Source organism: Perissodus microlepis, chromosome 18, assembly GCF_051167445.1.
Source record: "Perissodus microlepis isolate ML-2025 ecotype Zambia chromosome 18, ASM5116744v1, whole genome shotgun sequence".
NCBI classification, from domain to species: domain Eukaryota; kingdom Metazoa; phylum Chordata; class Actinopteri; order Cichliformes; family Cichlidae; genus Perissodus; species Perissodus microlepis.
This window is the reverse complement of record NC_140478.1, coordinates 9593247-9610998: the sequence shown is the minus strand read 5'-3', so window position 1 is coordinate 9610998 and position 17752 is coordinate 9593247. Positions and strand designations below refer to the sequence as shown.

The 17752-nt window shown below is 37.6% G+C and overlaps 1 protein-coding gene across 3 annotated transcripts in view; it reads left to right on the top strand.

Annotated features, from left to right (window-relative positions):
• The window catches only part of fggy (FGGY carbohydrate kinase domain containing), a 30252-nt gene extending 12893 nt beyond the window's left edge, over positions 1 to 17359 (top strand). For 2 of the 3 annotated variants that reach the window (XM_084912413.1, XM_084912414.1), the window contains exons 8-16: positions 496 to 599; positions 1023 to 1130; positions 1400 to 1461; positions 1765 to 1927; positions 12609 to 12683; positions 12820 to 12940; positions 13382 to 13476; positions 16743 to 16804; positions 16965 to 17359. In XM_084912413.1, coding sequence (XP_084768539.1) covers positions 496 to 599; positions 1023 to 1130; positions 1400 to 1461; positions 1765 to 1927; positions 12609 to 12683; positions 12820 to 12940; positions 13382 to 13476; positions 16743 to 16804; positions 16965 to 17046 — 872 coding nt within the window. In that variant the 3' untranslated portion in view covers positions 17047 to 17359. The remainder of the gene's footprint in view (positions 1 to 495; positions 600 to 1022; positions 1131 to 1399; positions 1462 to 1764; positions 1928 to 12608; positions 12684 to 12819; positions 12941 to 13381; positions 13477 to 16742; positions 16805 to 16964) is intronic. The other variant, XM_084912415.1, reaches the window with a different exon arrangement.
• The last annotated feature ends 393 nt before the right edge of the window (positions 17360 to 17752 follow it).

The window sequence follows — 17752 nt, the reverse complement described above, 5'->3', positions numbered from 1 at the left end:
TTAATATTATGGGAAATAAACTGAGTAACAAACCCGCCTGAGATGTTAGTGAATTTCTGACCAGTGTCAGGGTAGCAGCAGACCTTCCTCAGGATCAGAAATCCTGACCATCTGGATCTGTTCTGTGAGCTGAACTCGTCGTGAACTCTTGCCTTTGACCCTCGACCGTGACCTCTGCCAATCACACATTGCTGCGTCAGTGAGAGGTTACAGCACTCTGCACCATTAGTTTCTGTTCATGTCACAGTGATGGAGACTGGCCTCCCACCTTAAACTCAAACCAGCTTGATAAACATTATTCCAGCAGTTAGCGTCACTGCTGAATCCTATGAAGAGGTTGGAGCACAATTTCATTCATTACAGCTCTAGCAGCATCTTTGACACTTCGTGTTAGATGACAGCAAAAAAAACAACAACTTAATTATTACAATGTATCTTTTTCCCTGCATAAAATAAAGAATGTTAAATAAAGCAACATTAACCTCCTCCTTCCAGGTGTGATCGGTGCTGATGTGAAAGGTTTTCATTTGCCCTGTGAGGGTCAGCCGATCACTGCACGCATGGCGCTGATCTGTGGAACGTCAACTTGTCACATGGCGGTCAGTAGTTCACAGCTGCTGTTCACCTGATTGGTGTAAAATTACCGTACTAGTCTACTACTGTACTGTTCCCCAGTGGCCTTTGTGATTGTGTGTATGTTCCTGTGAATATCTCCTGATGACTAATAAAAACGTCTTCTGATGATTACCACCTTCATTTCCTAGGTGCACAATCTGTCTTAAGTAGTCTGATAAGATATCTTTCTAAAAGCCACTCTATCTGTATTACTTGTTTATACTTATGTGAGCATTGTTAAAAACTGTTTATAGACATAAATGATCCTGTCTGCACAGGCCAACTGCAGTAACTCTGAGATGAGAAGCAAATGGCACGCATGTCCTGTTAGTCCGGCGGTTTCTATTTTAATTTATAAAATATTTACCTCCAACTAAAACTAACTAAAAGATTTCCTGTGCCGTCAGATCAGTGAGCAGCCTCGGTTTGTGCCAGGAGTGTGGGGGCCCTACCTATCTGCCATGGTGCCTGGACTGTGGCTCAACGAGGGAGGGCAGAGTGTGACAGGAAGGCTGGTCAGTCTACTCATATTTTTCTTGATCTTTTTCATTCATATTTAAATTATTTTTCAGATCCTCTTCATGCTCAATACTAACAGAAAACATGGAGACAAAACCACTTATTTTTTCCTCACCTTTCACATTTGAACTACTGGTTTGACAAAAGGAGCTAATGCTTTGGGATGTTTATAGATTCAGCTTTGACATTATTAGTTGAAGCCAGGTGGCCACCAGTCATTTGTGATCCTTTTCAGTTTAAATGTATTGCCTCTTTCCTCCTTCAGATTGACCACATGGTGAAAGGTCACACTGCATATACCCAGCTCCAGGAACAGGTTCAGCAGAGGTCAGCTGATGCTTTTAATACTGCAGTTCCCAACAATGCTTTTGCACATCTGTGATCCTCATCAGCTGGGCTAGAATAATGTCAAGTATGCTTTAGGGAGATTAGAAGCTCAGTAATGTTGTGCTTTCAGTGCAACTCAGCTGTTCTCTGGAGGAATAGGAAGTTTAATTTTTTGATATACGGTACTTCACGTTTGCTGAAGATTGAATATAGATTCCATGCTCACCAACCACCATGGCATTAATATAGGTAATATCAGCTATCATTTTAGGTGTCCTGGCAACAGTGTTTTTAATTTTATAGGCTTCCTTTTGCTGGCGAGAATATCTACAGCTACTTGAACAACCATTTGAGTTCGATGGCCAACTCCTGCTCTGCTGTTGATCTGCTGGGGTCCAGTCTTCACGTGTGGCCGGACTTTCATGGAAACAGGTCGCCCCTGGCTGACCCAACTTTGAAGGGCATGGTAAAGGCTATGACTTAAAAAGAAGGATATGTGTAGACTGACGTTGTGTTGGATGTGTGAGTATCAGATTTTAAGTTAGGGTATGCCTGCTTTGAATGTTTCTTCCTTTTTGTGCACTTGGGGTTTTCTTAATCTTTTCTTAATGTTCTCTTATGCACGTGGAAGTCTGTGTTTCAAAGATCCATGCTCTACAGAATGATTATGAATGAATTCCACAATGATTCCACATAGAGCAGGGCGATATGACCAAAAATATTTATCACGATATACATTTGAAAATTTGCGATAACGATATAACTGACGATATAATTGACACTAGACAAAATGCTTTACAACTCCACAACTTTATTAGTGCAAAAAACCCATCAATGTATTTTCACTTAAACAAGCAACTGTTTTTTATGTGCATTACAGTTATATAAAAATGTAACAGTGCAAATTCCTTGCTGACAGTTTAACCAAAAGGCATTTCCAGTGGAAATTGGCCGACATATCCTCAGCATAACCATGTATAATATCCACAAAACTTAAAAAGAGGGCATACACACACAATACCGTAATATTATGTTGAAGCACAGTACATATCACTCCACGAGTACCACATAAAATCGTTTCGAGGTCAGTAAACACAACCAGAATTCATACATAAGGCACACGGGATTATAAGGGGCACTGTCGATTTTCAGAAAAATCAAAGGATTGATTTTAAGTGTGCCGTATTTTCTAAAAAACACGGTAATAACGACGGCCCGCTAGCATGCTCTACCAAAATAGTGCTTTGTTGTGTATCTGACGGACGAAAGCTAAACCAGTTCCACACCACTGAAGTTGCAGCATTTTTACAAACCAGTTCTGGTTCATCCGTTTCATTTAACGATCCACTTTCGCTCTTCTCATTCTGCGTCACCACCATGTGCGTATGTAAACATAGGCACTGCGCATGTGCGTTTTACCTATATTCTATCGCAATATTCCATTTTCCTATCGTTGCCCAAAATTACACCGGTATTACCGTGAACGGTATGATATAGCCCAGCCCTAATTCCATATATATGTGTGAGGCTTTTTGAAGCAGCAACATATACGCAGCTCTGACTGGCTGCTTTCCTGTTTTTGCACTTTTTTTGTTTGTCACACATTTAAAAGGTTTAATCAAAACTAATACATAAATTTCATTGTAAAATGAGGGCAAATTATTAAAGTCAGACGTTACTTATGTTACATTTTCCAATTAAGGTGAGTTATTTTTGAACCGGTCCCTGTTATCCAACTCAAAGCATCTTTTTTTTTTTTTTTTTTTTTTAAATCTCTTTATTTGGATTTTTTGGTACAAAAAAACAACAACCACAACAACAAAAATTAAAAAAAAAAATTAAAAAAAAATCCCAAAACAAAAAAGAAGAAGCAACACAATAAGCAGTCTGAGACATGTAAAAGGAAAACTAATACATTAAGGTAAATAATTGGGTATACCACCCATTTACACATTTGTCCTGACAAACCCATCCTGCCATTGGAGTGGGGCTGCCCCTCCAAAAAGATATCGTCATTACCGCTTAGTTTTGCACTCAGTCTTTCCATCGGTAAGACTCTAAAGATTTCTTTATACCACTGAGTTATTGTTGGTGGTTTTCATTGATCCAATTGAAAAGAATACATTTTCTTACCAAAAACAATAATTTACATAGCAGTTTATATTTGTTAGCTGTTGACTCATCTTAATACAGGAAGTATTGTTAAAGAAAGCTCAGATTAAGTTATTTAGCTTTTCCTAAGAACCATCAGTAATGTTTCTAAAGAGCTTTACAATTGAATAAGACCATAAAGAACAGTGAATTTATTTACATAATTTATTGTATGATTTTCCCCTGTTGGAGTAAGATGGGGCTACTATTGACCAGGCTGAGCTCAAGAAGAGTCCTTTTTCCAGAAAAACCTGAAAGTCTTTACCCGACACAGTTCTTAGAGATCAATGTTCTGTGCTGTGAGGTTTGTAATGTCAAGGAGAAGTTTCTTAGAGCTTTTCTCCAGTTCTTTAATTTTGTATTGCTTTTCCTCTTGTTGTTTTTAGAGTTCTTTGTTTTCTTCTTGAAGTTCTTTATAATTTTCTTGCAAATCTTTGTATCTTTCTTCTTGACCTTTCTTTTCCTCGTCCATGCCGTTGTTAGTTTGTTGTAGTCTGTCATGGATGGCCAGTAACTCTTGATGTCTTTTTTCCAGTTCTTGAAGAGTAAACTGGGTCTCTTGATGTTTTTTCTCTTGTTGTCGCTTCTCGACTTGCATTTCACCGTTTGTGAACGATACTTTGTAATAGAGTCCTTGCAGATGGTTATTTTTTGCTGATCATTGCTTGGATTTTACACTGCATTTCATTATGTGTTGCCTCCTGACTTTTTTTCTCTGTCAGTAGTTTTGTGTTTCTTTGAAGCGCTTGGTCAAACTTGACTTGGAGCCCTTTATTTTCCTTCTTCGTGTCTTGGAGCTTGGACAGCATCTGATATTTTTCTTCCAGGTCAAAGAGCTTGTAAATGTTTATCTGTGTTTGATTTTCCATTGTTTCTTCTGTTTCAGTAGTTGTGTGTTTTCTTTGAAGTGCTTCGTCAAACATGACCTGGAGGTCTTCATTTTTTTTCTCCATATCCTGGAGCTTCTGCTGCGTCTCTTGGTGTATTGTCTCTATGCTTTGGAGTTGGCACTGCATTTCTCTGTGGTTCTCCTCCACTTGAGTTTTCTCCTCTTGCATTTGTTTAACCTTTTTCTCCAGGTGTTGTTTTTCTTTGATGCATTTCTCAAAAGCTCTTCGGAGTTTTGTTCAGTTCAGTTCATTTACGAACATCAAACATGTACATTCACCATCATTACAAAATATCATTCCATTCTTTTGTTTGAAAAGGAGTAGGCAGAAGTATACACTTATTTGGCCCTACCCCCTCAAGTTTGACCTCTCTTTCATTTAATTTTCTTTAAGTCTTAAATTAAAGAAACAACAAATGAAGCCAAAACAAAACACAAAAAACCCCCAAACAAAAACAAACAAACCCCACCACAGTATAGTTTCTTTCATATAAATAAAGACAGAATGTATACATTTGCAGATTCACAAATTATGAAACAAACAAACTAAAACACCATTACCAACAACATTACCATCCTGGGTTAACCCAGTTTTCTTCATTCTTATATTGGTTTAAAATTTGTTTTTTATTTTTTATTTTAAACTGGTTTATGTTGTTACTTTCTTTTATTTCTTCTGTTAGACTGTTCCATAATTTAACTCCTGCAATTGAGATAGACGTACGTCTTAAAGTTGTTCTAGCACTTTGTATTTTTAAATTCCATTTCCCTCTTAAGTTTTACCCCCTTCTCTTTCTATAAACAATTTACAGATTTCTTTTGGAAGCATTTTATTTCTTGCTCTATATATTATTTGCGCTGTTTTAAACTTCACCAAGTCTTGGAATTTTATAGCTTGCATTTTGTTAAAGAGTGCATTTGTATGGTCGCTGTACCCCGCATTATTTTGTAATCTAACGGCCCTTTTCTGTATTATGGGTATTGTTTGTGTATTACTTCTGTGTTTCCCCAGACCTCTACACAATAGCTCGTATATGGCAGTAGTAAAGCACAGTATAATATGTGCAGTGCTTTCTGATCCAAGATTGCTTTGTTTTCCCCAGGACGGCAATGCCCCGTGCCAGTTTCCCCTGTACATAAGCAATGTATGGTTTCCAACAGACCTTATGGTCAATGATCACACCAACAAATTTTATTTCATTTACTCTTTCTAAGTATACATTATCAATACATATTTCCACTTTGATACTTTTCTTGTGGTTTCCAAATAACATCAATTTGGTTTTATCTAGATTTAATTTATTTATATCAAACCACTTCTTTAATATCTTTAATTCCTGTGTGATCACCTCCAAAACCTGTGGCAACTCCACACCTGAACAAAATATATTGGTGTCATCTGCAAATATTACAATCTTCAGTATTTTTGATACTTGGCAAATATCATTTGTATACATAATAAACATTTTTGTACCCAACACTGATCCTTGAGGTACTCCACAAGCAATATATCTATCAAATTAGATTTTTACTCATTTATTTGTACATATTGTTGCCTATTCACTACATCGCTTTTTAAACAGTCCAAAATCACTCCCCTAAACCCGTACCTTTCCAGTTTTTTTTTTATTAGAATTTCATGATTGACAGTATCAAACGCTTTTTTTTTTAATCTAAGAAAACTCCAAGTGCGTTCTTCTTATTATCCATACATTCTGTTATCTCTTCCATTAAATCTATTAATGCCAAAGCTGCTGATCTGTTGTCTGTTGTTTCTGAACACTATTTGTCAGCAATTCATGTTTTTCCACAAAACTGTCAAATCTTTTTTATGAAAAGTTTTTCTAGTATCTTAGAGAACTGGGAGAGTATTGACACTGGTCTATAGTTTGTAAAGTGGTGCTTTTCACCTGTTTTGTAAATGGGAATAACTTTAGGAACTTTCATTTTTTTGTGGAAAAACCCATTTTTGAAAAGATAAGTTGAAAATGTATTTTAATGGCTTCACAATACCATCAATAACTTGCTTTACTGTTGCCATATCAATATCATTCCAATCTGTACTGGTTTTGTTCTTAAGTCCTCTAACTATGTCACAAATCTTTTTCTCTTCCACTGCGCGTAGAAACATTGAGCTAATATTCCTTTCAATATTTTCACCAGTGTCCCTTTCTATTCCATCAATCTTTATTTCCTCTGCCAGTTTTGGCCCTATATTTACGAAGAATTCATTAAAACCATTTACTACCTCATTCATTTTGTTAATACTTCTTGTCCCTTCTATAAAGTACCCAGGGTAATCATTATTCCTTGATTAATTTTTGATTATACTGTTTAACCCTTTAAAACCGGTCAGCGCGGGCACGCTCCGTTTTGCGCAACTACTTTTAAATCCAGGTAGCACTGCAACCACGTGAGCCAGCGCAATAATTTTTTTTGCATATGAAACCGGAGAAGTTGTACTTACATCTTATGCCATCAGCTTGTCCTAGGTCACGGTTTCCTTCCACATATAGCTTTGCAAAAACTGCATAAAAAGCGCTTGCAGCAACAAAAACATAATATTCCAGAAACATGCTTTGCCGATCCGATCAGCTGTTCATAACACTTCCTACGTTGGAATAGACGTCAGCGCGAACTATCGCATGTCCGCCAGGACCTGCCCGAAACCGGAAGTGTCGTCATTTTCGCGGCCTCATGAGCCTATACTGGTGTTTTTAAAAGTTATGTTTGACTTTATGACTTTCTGTGTCGTTTCTGGGATACTTAGGACTCATATTGCACTGCTGGAAATAGTTTATTTTGATGCATATGCTGCTTTTTTGCAAATGTGCACTATAATATTTATTTTTGTTTTTCCTGCAGTACATAAAAATTGGTGTATTTCAAAAATAAAACTATGAAGACACTCAAAATAAATTTCCTGTGGTGGGAAACTATTTTGTGCAACTTTTTTGTATTGACAGTTTTGAGGGATAAGCCTCTTAAATTTCTCTAACTAGAAATATATGTTAAAAAAAACAAAACGATTTTCAATTTTTTTGTAGTTTATTGCACTTTTTTGCAATTTATGTAATTACTATGCACTTAATGCATACATATTATTAAAATTTAGGCTGTAATGGTTGTATTGATGTATAGCAACTTGAAATGCTCCCACAAATGGCTCTACAACATGTAAAAATATAATATAAGCTCTAGCGGACTTGGTTCTATGGTTGGTCTTAAAGGGTTAATACGTTCCATATAACCTTTGTGTTATCTTTGTTGTGTTCTAACCTTTTAATAAAATATTCTCTTTTACAGGTTCTCATTATATTAGTTAATTTATTTTTACAAGTTTTATACTTCCTTTCAGTTTCTACAGTTCTCTTTTTTTATGAATTCTCGATATAGGGTATTCTTTTTTTTGCTGGCATTTTGCAGTCCATTAGTCATCCATGGTCTTCCTGGATAGTTGTGTTTCCTGTTTATTTCAATTACTGGGCAGTTTTTATCAAGTAATGTGTTAAATGTTCTTAAAAATGCTTCGTAAGCTATCAACTCCTTTTTGTTTATATACAATATTTCAATCTTGCTTTAAAAGTTCATTTCTAAGACAGTTTAATGTCTTCTCTGTTCTTATTCTTTTGTAAATAATCTTGTTATCATCGCTGTTAACTTTATAATGGCAATTATAAGATGCAAAGACTGGTAAATGCAAAATGCAAATATGGGTCAAACATGCGCGTTTGACCCATATTCTATCGCGATATTTAATTTTCTTATCGTTGCCTAACTTTGTACCGGTGTTACCGTAAACGGTATAATATGGCCCAGCCCTAGTAAACGGTCACTTATATCATTGATTAATAACCCACTTTTTATATTTTCTTCCATTATATTTGTAAATATATTATCTAATAGAGTTGCACAATGAGACGTCATTCTGGTCGGTCTTGTTATCAGGGGAAATAAACCCATGCTATACATGGAATCAATAAATTCTTCTGTACTCCTATTACAATTTGGATTCAGTTAAGTCAATATTTAAGTCTCCACAAATAAACATTCCTTTCTGATTTAGATTTGTAAATAAGTCCTCCATATTATCCTTAAAGATCTCACTCCTTGATCCTGGTGTTCTGTATATACAACTGACAAGTAGGTTTTTACTTTTTTCCATATTGTTTTCCACTGTTAAACATTCCATCACTCCATCAATAACAGTCGTCATTCTTGCCACTCTTTTGTACTCAGAACCATAACACGACTGTGGTATGGAACAGATGTGGATGTGTCCTCATCTCCCAGAGGAGTCCAAATCATCATCAGACAGACCTACAGACACAAAAACATTTGAAAATATAAACAACCAGACTATTAGCAGTGATTTAACTACTTTAAGACCTCTGTGAAAATCATTTACAGTATATATCACAGAATTTAAGGCCTTATAAGCACAGAGCATACAGAGAAAAGTACTAAACTGAATCAATTTCAGCTTTTGTTTTTCATCATGTATATTTTATTAATAATTACATTTCATTATCTGTATCTTTGCCACACAGGTGTAGATACTGTAGGTAGGTGCAGTGAATGCTTAAATTGTACTGATTAGAATATACTGGAGATTCAAAGCTAAGATTCAGCGCACTGTGTTAGAGGCTGGGATTTGATGAATTCATCATATATAAAACCTTTGATCATCATTTATGTCCAGTTGAGAATGAATCTGTGCACTCACATATTAAATGAACTGAAATCAGTAGTGTGATCTCCAGTCTTGATATAAGGAATGAGAGAACTGACAGCTGTTATTTTAATCAGCCTGTCTCAGTTGCATTAACTCTAAGTATTATAAAGTAATGTGGTAACATCTGGACTGACAAGTTTACTGTCAGCATTTTAATCGCTAGTTTATATGCTGTAGGTTGCAGCTGTTGCTCTAACACTGTATAAATGTAACAGGGCTCAGTGCTGGTTCTAACAGTTTGAGCTGCTTCAAGCTTTATTTGTGAAGAGCACTGCAGCTTACAAAACACGTAGCTAGCTCGTACAGCTGCGATGTAAAATTTTCACAGGGTAAGATGTCCTTCAAATAACGGGGCTACGTGAGGTGATGCTAGCGTTAGCCATGTTAGCACGTTACCTTCTACAGGTGGTCAGACTGCGTAAACAGGCACTCGGTCAGAGGTTGCGCTCTCCGTTTCGCTGCAGGGTCCCTTCATTCTTCACATACCCGTGTCGAGCCGAGTGTAAATCCCGAGGCTGAACGGCCTTTGCACAAGCACACACGCATCTTAGCAGGGCGAAGCTATGAGCTAGAAAAATCCAGGCTGACAGCCTGTGTCGTCCAACCAATCAGAGAGCTCCTTGCATCCCACGGTGTGGCTAATTTGCATTGCAGCAGGATTTTTAAAATCAAGCTCTAATCCAAATGTTCATCCCTGAGCGAACAGGAAAGGGAAATGGATTTTGAAATGAGGAGTGGATTCGCCATTTTAAAAAGCATTTTGAAAATCAGTTTATTAAATTGGAATTCGAAAAAGGTTTTTGAAATGAAGTTTTTGAAAAATGCTGAATTTATTCCACAATTCATTATTTAAGCAAAGAATTCTTTATTTCGATGTGGGTGGCTCTTGTGGTCCTCCATACTTGTGGTCCTCCATACCACCCCACCTCCTTTTTTGTTGATCCTGTCTAGATGAAGGAATTCATATCCGTTTATTTCAAAGTCATCTTCTTTTCCAGGAGTTATCCAGGTCTCTGATATGACTATCACTTTGAATGGCTGTATTCTTTGATGGATTGAAAGTTTGCATATAGGCTTCTACTATTAAAGTGAACCATTGCTATACCCTTTTCCACCTTCTTTTTCTTTTTAAATTGTTCATTTGTATAATAATTGCATTCATTTATCTTATTGTTAAAGAAATTACAATCAGGGTCTATATTGCTGTCGTACACCAATGTCTATATGAGTTGTTACATGAAAACTGTCAGAAATTTGAGTTGGTTGTACAACTTGGACAAATACCATCATATTTAGCACTGCTTTGCGTTCTGATTTATCAGTTATATTTATCTCTTTGAGGACTAGAACTTTTGCCTGCTCTGGTGTTCCATTTAATTTAATGAATACCTTACAATCTGAAGACCAAGTTGACTGTATTTTCTTCTGTTTTCTTAATATTCTTGGTGGTGCCCGGCGTGGCCTGGCAGCTAGCCTCGCTGGCTGGTGGTCTGGTGAATGTCCAACTCTAAAGTTTCTCTCCTCTTTGGAAGTTCTTCAAAATCAACACACTGAGGAGTGTTGGGGTCATCGCTCTCTGTTGACTGGTGTTTTTTTTTCTCTCTCAGACATTTTGGTACCTTGCTGACTAACATGACTCTGTGAAGGATCCAAATGTGTTTAAATTCGTCGTAGTCGATGCCGAATGTTTGATAGCAGCGAACAAACCGGTGTGTTGACTGAAAATGGTTGACTTGAAGTGTCTCTTGTTTACTTATGAATTATAAAACAGCATAATGTTTGATATAAGATTCTAATGATGCAGCCAAGTTCCCGACAAGGTCAACATGTGCAAATTAGGTTGTCACATGACATTTTTGAGGAAGGGATTATTTTTCTATTTTGTTTGTTTCAATCTCTGATATCTTTGTTAAAGATTTATTATCATTGCAATCACATAAATATAACTGAAACAATTAAAAAATATATATATATATATATATATATATATATATATCGATATATTTTGCAAATTATTATTAAATACACCTGGCCAGAGAAGTCACTGATTTTGAATATACATATTCCACTTGGGTTATTTCTTATCACTTTGATTAGTAAAGAATAAGAACCAGAACTTACCTGTTGATTGTATTATGAAATAATTTTTTAAATTTATTCTTTTAAAAACTTCACATCCACATATTTGACTTATTTTAGTTGTGGTGTGGAAGAGAATTATTTTCACTAGCTACAACCAGAAAACCCCCTTTTCTCCTAATAAGGTTAACAGTGGCTGTATTCTGTTCAATTAAACTGTGTTTATCCTATTTTGACATATCAAAATATCTCCTGAAATATGGTCCATCAGCATTAAAACTCAGCACATGGGGAAATAGTTAATTTAACTTGAACTTATTTAACTTTGCAGAACCACAGATTGTGTTTTCTAGAGTGCTGGTTTGGTACAGGGAAAGCAAATGAGATAAGATCCTAATGACTGATTTGATTTTGTAAGTCACAGCAAGACAGTTCAAACCTGTGCCCTAACCTGTGGAACTCCCCACAGGACTGAATAGGTTCAAGTTGGCAGTTTTATACGATCTGTTTCAGATAATATAACAATGACCAATGAACATATCTTTTGCTCTCTACATAGACAGAAATTCACATTTAACTCATGCATTTGTGCTCAGCAGCCTTTCTATTCTCTTCCTGTCCCCTCAACTTCAAGACTGATGTGGGAACATGTGGGCAATCTGTCTGCACAATTATTTGCACACCTATTTGCACACCTTTTCATAATGTCTCTGAGAGTGATTGCAGCCTAAGTGTGTCTTTTTTGTTGAGCCAGTATAATTTAGATTCACCAACTAACATTGTCTCAGGATAATGGTGCATGAGTTGAGTTATCTTGTTTCTACTGTTGCGCACAACAATATCAATATTTGTTGTGTCTATATCAATACGCAAAATATTACGATACTATGCTCTGTCATTCCCTCCACGCCTAGCAGCTATAGAGGCCAGCCGAACCAGCTAACTTCAAAAGCAAAACAGTTAGGTTGAGGTTAATTTCCCATTACACAATTAAATGCCATTAATTTAGTTTGTTACTCTTATTGGCTTACTTAGCTTATGGTCCCTCACTAATCATATCAAAAAGTTTAACTTGTTATTATATTTGGTTATCCATGTTTTGTTTTGGTTTTTTTGGTAATTACTGGCGCCAAACCACATCTAAAATTCCAGGAAACAGAAAGCCAAGGAACGGAATATGAAAACCTCTGTTTTTAATAAATCACCAAACACTGGATGACAGCCTTGCTTTCACAAAATCTTAGACGGTGATCACACCCTTGCTGGTATTTTTGTGTCATTACTGTTTTGCAGGTAGTTGGACTCTCTTTGTCCCAGACCTTGGATGACTTGGCCCTTCTCTACCTGGCCACCATGCAAGCCCTCGCTGTGAGTCTGATGGCGTTTTGTGTTTCAAATGACTTCCTCTCTCTCAGACTGATACCCTAGCACCTTTAAGTACAAAGGAGGTTGTATTTGCTTTCTTGTAACTTTATTCCTGTTGTGTGTCCTCCTCTGGTTTCAGCTTGGTACACTTCATATTCTGGAGGCCATGAAAGAAGCAGGACATGAAATCAGAACCCTCTTCCTGTGTGGTGGATTGAGCAAAAACAACCTGTTTGTACAGATTCATGCTAATACTACAGGTAGTAAATACCAATAACATGGTTATATGTATATTTTGAAACACAGTTGCACAGTATGTACATTTATCATTTATTGAGAGTAAGAAAGAATGTATGTATTAGTATTTCAATAACTTAACCACAAAATAAAGATTAAGAAGAAAATTTTAATTCTGTGCAGCTTCCAGTAGCCAACTTTGAAGTTTAAAGAGTCCCCCAAAGTCTTTTTTAACAGCACAGCACAACAAGACAGAAGAAGTTACTCCTAGGATGGACCTACATGTAACTGAAGTAAATTTAGAATACAGACAATCAACAACAAAAAATAATTAATATATAGTAGGAATATGATACAGGAAGACATTGAAGAACATTCAGGCAGAGAGGACCTGGAGAGAGGAAAAGGTAAAATAAGTTCTGTGATAGCTTTAGCCCATTCCATGTCTTCGATCTCATTCTCAGGATTGCCTGTAGTGTTGCCAGACCAAACTGAAGCTGTGATAGTGGGAGCAGCAGTGCTGGGAGCATGTGCATCAAGACACTACAGCTCTATACAGGTAGAGTGAAGTTACAATACACACGAGTCAAACAACATCTGAGGGATTTGGCAGGAAATGCTTTTGAAACGTAATTAAGCACTCGTTAGATATAAGGTCTGAAGAAGAGCATCTCTGAATGGGCAACATGTTAAACATTGAAGCAGATGAGCTACAGCAGCAGAAGACCACACCAGGTGCCACTCTGTCAGATAAGAGCAGGAAACTCTTCTGATGTAACATTAAAGTTCATAAAGAACATGAAAGTATAAATCCAACTGCCTTGTATCAACAGTTTGGTGTAGTGTTGGTGGTGTAAAGGTGTGGGGGATATTTTTTGGCACACTTTGGGTTGCTAGTACCAAATGACCGTTCGTCAAATAAACACCTGCAAAATAACGTAACTGAAGTTTTTTCTGATATGTCACAATACCAACACAATAACATAACAAAAGTATCCCGGTGGAAATGCACTGAAACACTGTCGGCTGTCACAGTGGAAATTTGGATTTGCTCTTTTGCACAAGTAGAGATGGAGGTGTTTTACTCCAGTCTGCAATTTGACTTTAAGAGCTGGCTTCCCAAAATACATTCAGCGATTGTAGGGTAAGTTGTTCATTTTAACAGTTTTTCTGTTTAACAGAGTTAGATAAGGATTAGAATCTGTGACTGGCTTTTTAAAATAATTTAATAACATTAAATTTTCACGGCACTGGGTCTGCTGACCCAGTGTTTGTGTTTTTGGTTTAAGCTGTACTCTTTGAATTATGGATTTCTGTTTGTATTATACTTATAGTTCCTGGTTATTCGGTTTCTGTTCTGTTTCTGTGCCTCCTCTGTGTTCTTGGTCTAATTCTGTTCTCCGTGTGTTGTATATTAAGTTTTAGTTTTCTGTCTTTATGTCTTCCCTATGTCCCACGTCTTGTTACTTTTGTCTCTGTGTTTCATGTTCCCGCTGTTCCAGAGTCTCTCATGTTTCTCTGTCTCAGTATCAAGTCCACGTTTCTGTGTTATGCTTCCTGTTTACTTTTACTTTGACAGTCTGTCCTTGGTTAGTGTATTCTGCTTTGCTTCCTTTGTCTCACTATAGGGGTGTCCAAATTCATGGGCTGCATCCTCCTGAGGACGCATTTGTACGTCACAGCGACGCGACGAAGGCTGTCCAAATTCGTAGACTCCTCCGAATGCACCCGACAAATGTGTCCTCCTTTTCTCCGAATTTGAAGGATGGGTCGGGTGTGTTCTTCGTGGCCCACCATATCCCAGAATTCATAGTGCGGCTTAGCCAATTCCAGTTTTCAACAATGGCGGCCGCTACTAAGTTTTAAAATTACTCTTATTAATCTTTCTGGGTCACAAAATAAACTTTTAACATATTTTCAGACGAGAATGTAGCTGTGTAAACTTCAAATATCTGTTCAGTTTATCAAGATATCATGTATTTGCAAAAGTGCTCCGATGTTTTCGGAGACGTCTGTTACCCACCAGCTCGATAGCTAGCCGGGAGCTCGAGGGTCACTGAAGCCGCAGAGAACGGCCCAACTCCCGGCACATCATTTTCAGATCACCGCGGTCTTTACTACTCAGGTTAAACGTAATATATAAGTCACTTAGACAACCAAAAAATGTTATTGTTTGGCTTTTTTCAGTGTTTTATTTGTTTGTGAGTAAATCGGTTTGGCTGAGATTCAAGTTATTAGATTAGATTAGATTAGATTAGATTAAAAAAAAACTTTTTTAATCCCCCGGGTGGTTTTCACACAGCTGAATAAACGTCAAACAGAAAACTGATTAAACAGAAGTGTGAGATGGTCGAGAATTTACGCCATTGTTCTGTTATATTTCAGATAGCAAGGAGCAGACAGCTGAGTTTATTAAACCCCACCGAGACAGCGGTGACGCAAATCTGAAGGCTAGACCGTCCAATTTCACAGCCGTTTACTTCCGGCCTACCCGACCTTCTGAGGACCCGGCCCACGTAGACCGCGAAGGCCGAGTCCTCAGGAGGATGCAGCCCATGAATTTGGACACGACTTATATCTGATTTGTCCCACCTGTGTTCCCACCTGTTCCCCATCATTGTCTTGTCCTCGCATTTAAGCCGTGTGTTTCCCGTTGCCCTTCGTTGCATCGTAACCTCACTGTGCTGTGTTTCTCCCTTCGCGTTCCTGATGAAATTCTAGTTCTCAGTCCCTGTGTTTCTTTTTCTAGTTTGTGTTTTTTATTTACTAGTTTCCAGTTTAGTTTCTATTTTATATGTTCAAAGTTTTGTTTTGTTTTTTGGGAAGTTTCTTTCTATGGAAAAGTATTCCCAGCAATAAAAGCTGCTGCTTTAAGTTTGTCCTCCGTTTGGCTCCTACATCCTGCCTGCCACAGCACACACCTTGACATAAATACATTTCAGTCAAAGAGGACACGTTTGATGAAGTGGTTGCATTTGAAGAACATATAAGTAATCCCATGTTTCTGAAACTTGGCTTTAAAGGGATGTTAATGATAACCACTTCATTATAAATACAATATGGATAGCATTTTTTAAAGAGACTGCCCCTGCCACTTAAATGTAAACTGCATATATCCCAGTTTATTTTGTAAAAGCCAACATCTTTTTTTTGTCAGCATCATAGAAGACTGTGTTGTGCAGCTGTTTCGAGCAGTTGAGCAGTACTTAAAAACGAAATAGATGAAGTGTCTCTTTAATCTACGTCAACTTGGTATTTTAATGTTTAGTTTACAGTTTACAGTCTGCAGCAGTTTGCAGTCTAATCATTAAATGCTGTAGTGTCGTGGAAACACAGCAGAGGTCAAACATGACATAGGTTATGTCATACATAATCACTGACTCACTGCCTGCATCTGCTAGGTGGAACCAAACTACATAATAAGCAATGCACTGTGCTGGCTTTTGTTACAGACAGGTATGGATTCATCTTGTGTCAGGTCAACTCATCATCTCTTTGTGTCTCAGCACCACAACTCTGAGCAGCCTCAAAGCCAGACAGACTAAAAATACGATGCTGTTATTTGGACGAGGATGCACCTGTCAACCCATTTACGAACATAGACACAGCAGGCAGTTGTGTTGTCTGAGCCTCCGAGCTGCAAACAGTCAGCTGCATGGATTTTGTAGGTTTAGACAGCAGAGGGGCCCTGCACTGCATTAATTATAAACTCCGCCACAGCAGCAGGCTGCTGCTTTTACTATAACTGGGTCATGGCTGACATGAAGCTGAATGAGTGTGCTATCATTTATTGAATGAAATTCATGTGTGTGTCTTGTGTTTCAGGAGGCCATGGAAAAAATGGCTAAAGTGGGGAAAGTCGTCCAGCCTGACAGTGAAGTCCAGAGGTGAGGAATTCTGCAACAGCAAAGGAAACGCTTGACTCTGATGCCTTCTTTGTGTTTAATAATTGATATAGTTGTGGGATATTTCAGGAATGAAATCTGAAATATACAGCAGGCATCAAATTCATCTCATGATTTTCTTTATTCCTTCCTTTTTTTTCAGCTTCTATGAGAGGAAGTACAAGGTGTTCCTGCGACTGCTCGCCCACCAGAGGGAGTGCCAGGCCCTCATGAGCCAGAGATGACAGTGCTGGTGGGAGGTGTCTGAGATGAAGCTCGCTCTCTGTGACGCAACAGTGATGACAAATCAAGAACGAGACGTCTTAACCTTGCTGCTTTTTTCAGTATAAATAATGTTTTTTAATTCCATTATGGGGGTTTAACATTCTCATGTGATACTATGTCATATATGCAGGACTTATCAGATGACATATGGCATCAGATCTCTGTGAAAAACTATGTGTTTCAAATTCAGGCTGAATGGGACAAGTGGCAGTTAAAGTCAAACATCATGGAGTGTTATCTTCTAATGCATTCCTAATAAATATTTCAAATGAACACTCCTGTCTCTGTCACTCCAGCCTAATGTGTCTGGATAAACAAGCTAATGTCCTTCCAGTCAGCGATCAGTGACATTCATTTTTAAACTGCTTGTCCTTTGTTCTCTCCTCACTCGACTTCATCCCTCCATTTCCTGTTTTTAACACCTCCCTTGTCCTTAAATTCTCCTGTCTGCTGCTCACAGAGGGGAAGCCTGTTGCCATCGTTCCCCTAGATAAAAGTTGATAAGCTCTTAGCTGATGCTGTCAACCCGGTGAGGAGGGAACACCAAATCCCACACAGCTGAGTTAACACTTCAAACAGAACTAACTTAGGATACAGAGGAGGCCAGGGACAGTGCTAGCCAAAGCTAACAAAGTCACAGAGGAGATCCTGGACATATCTATATCT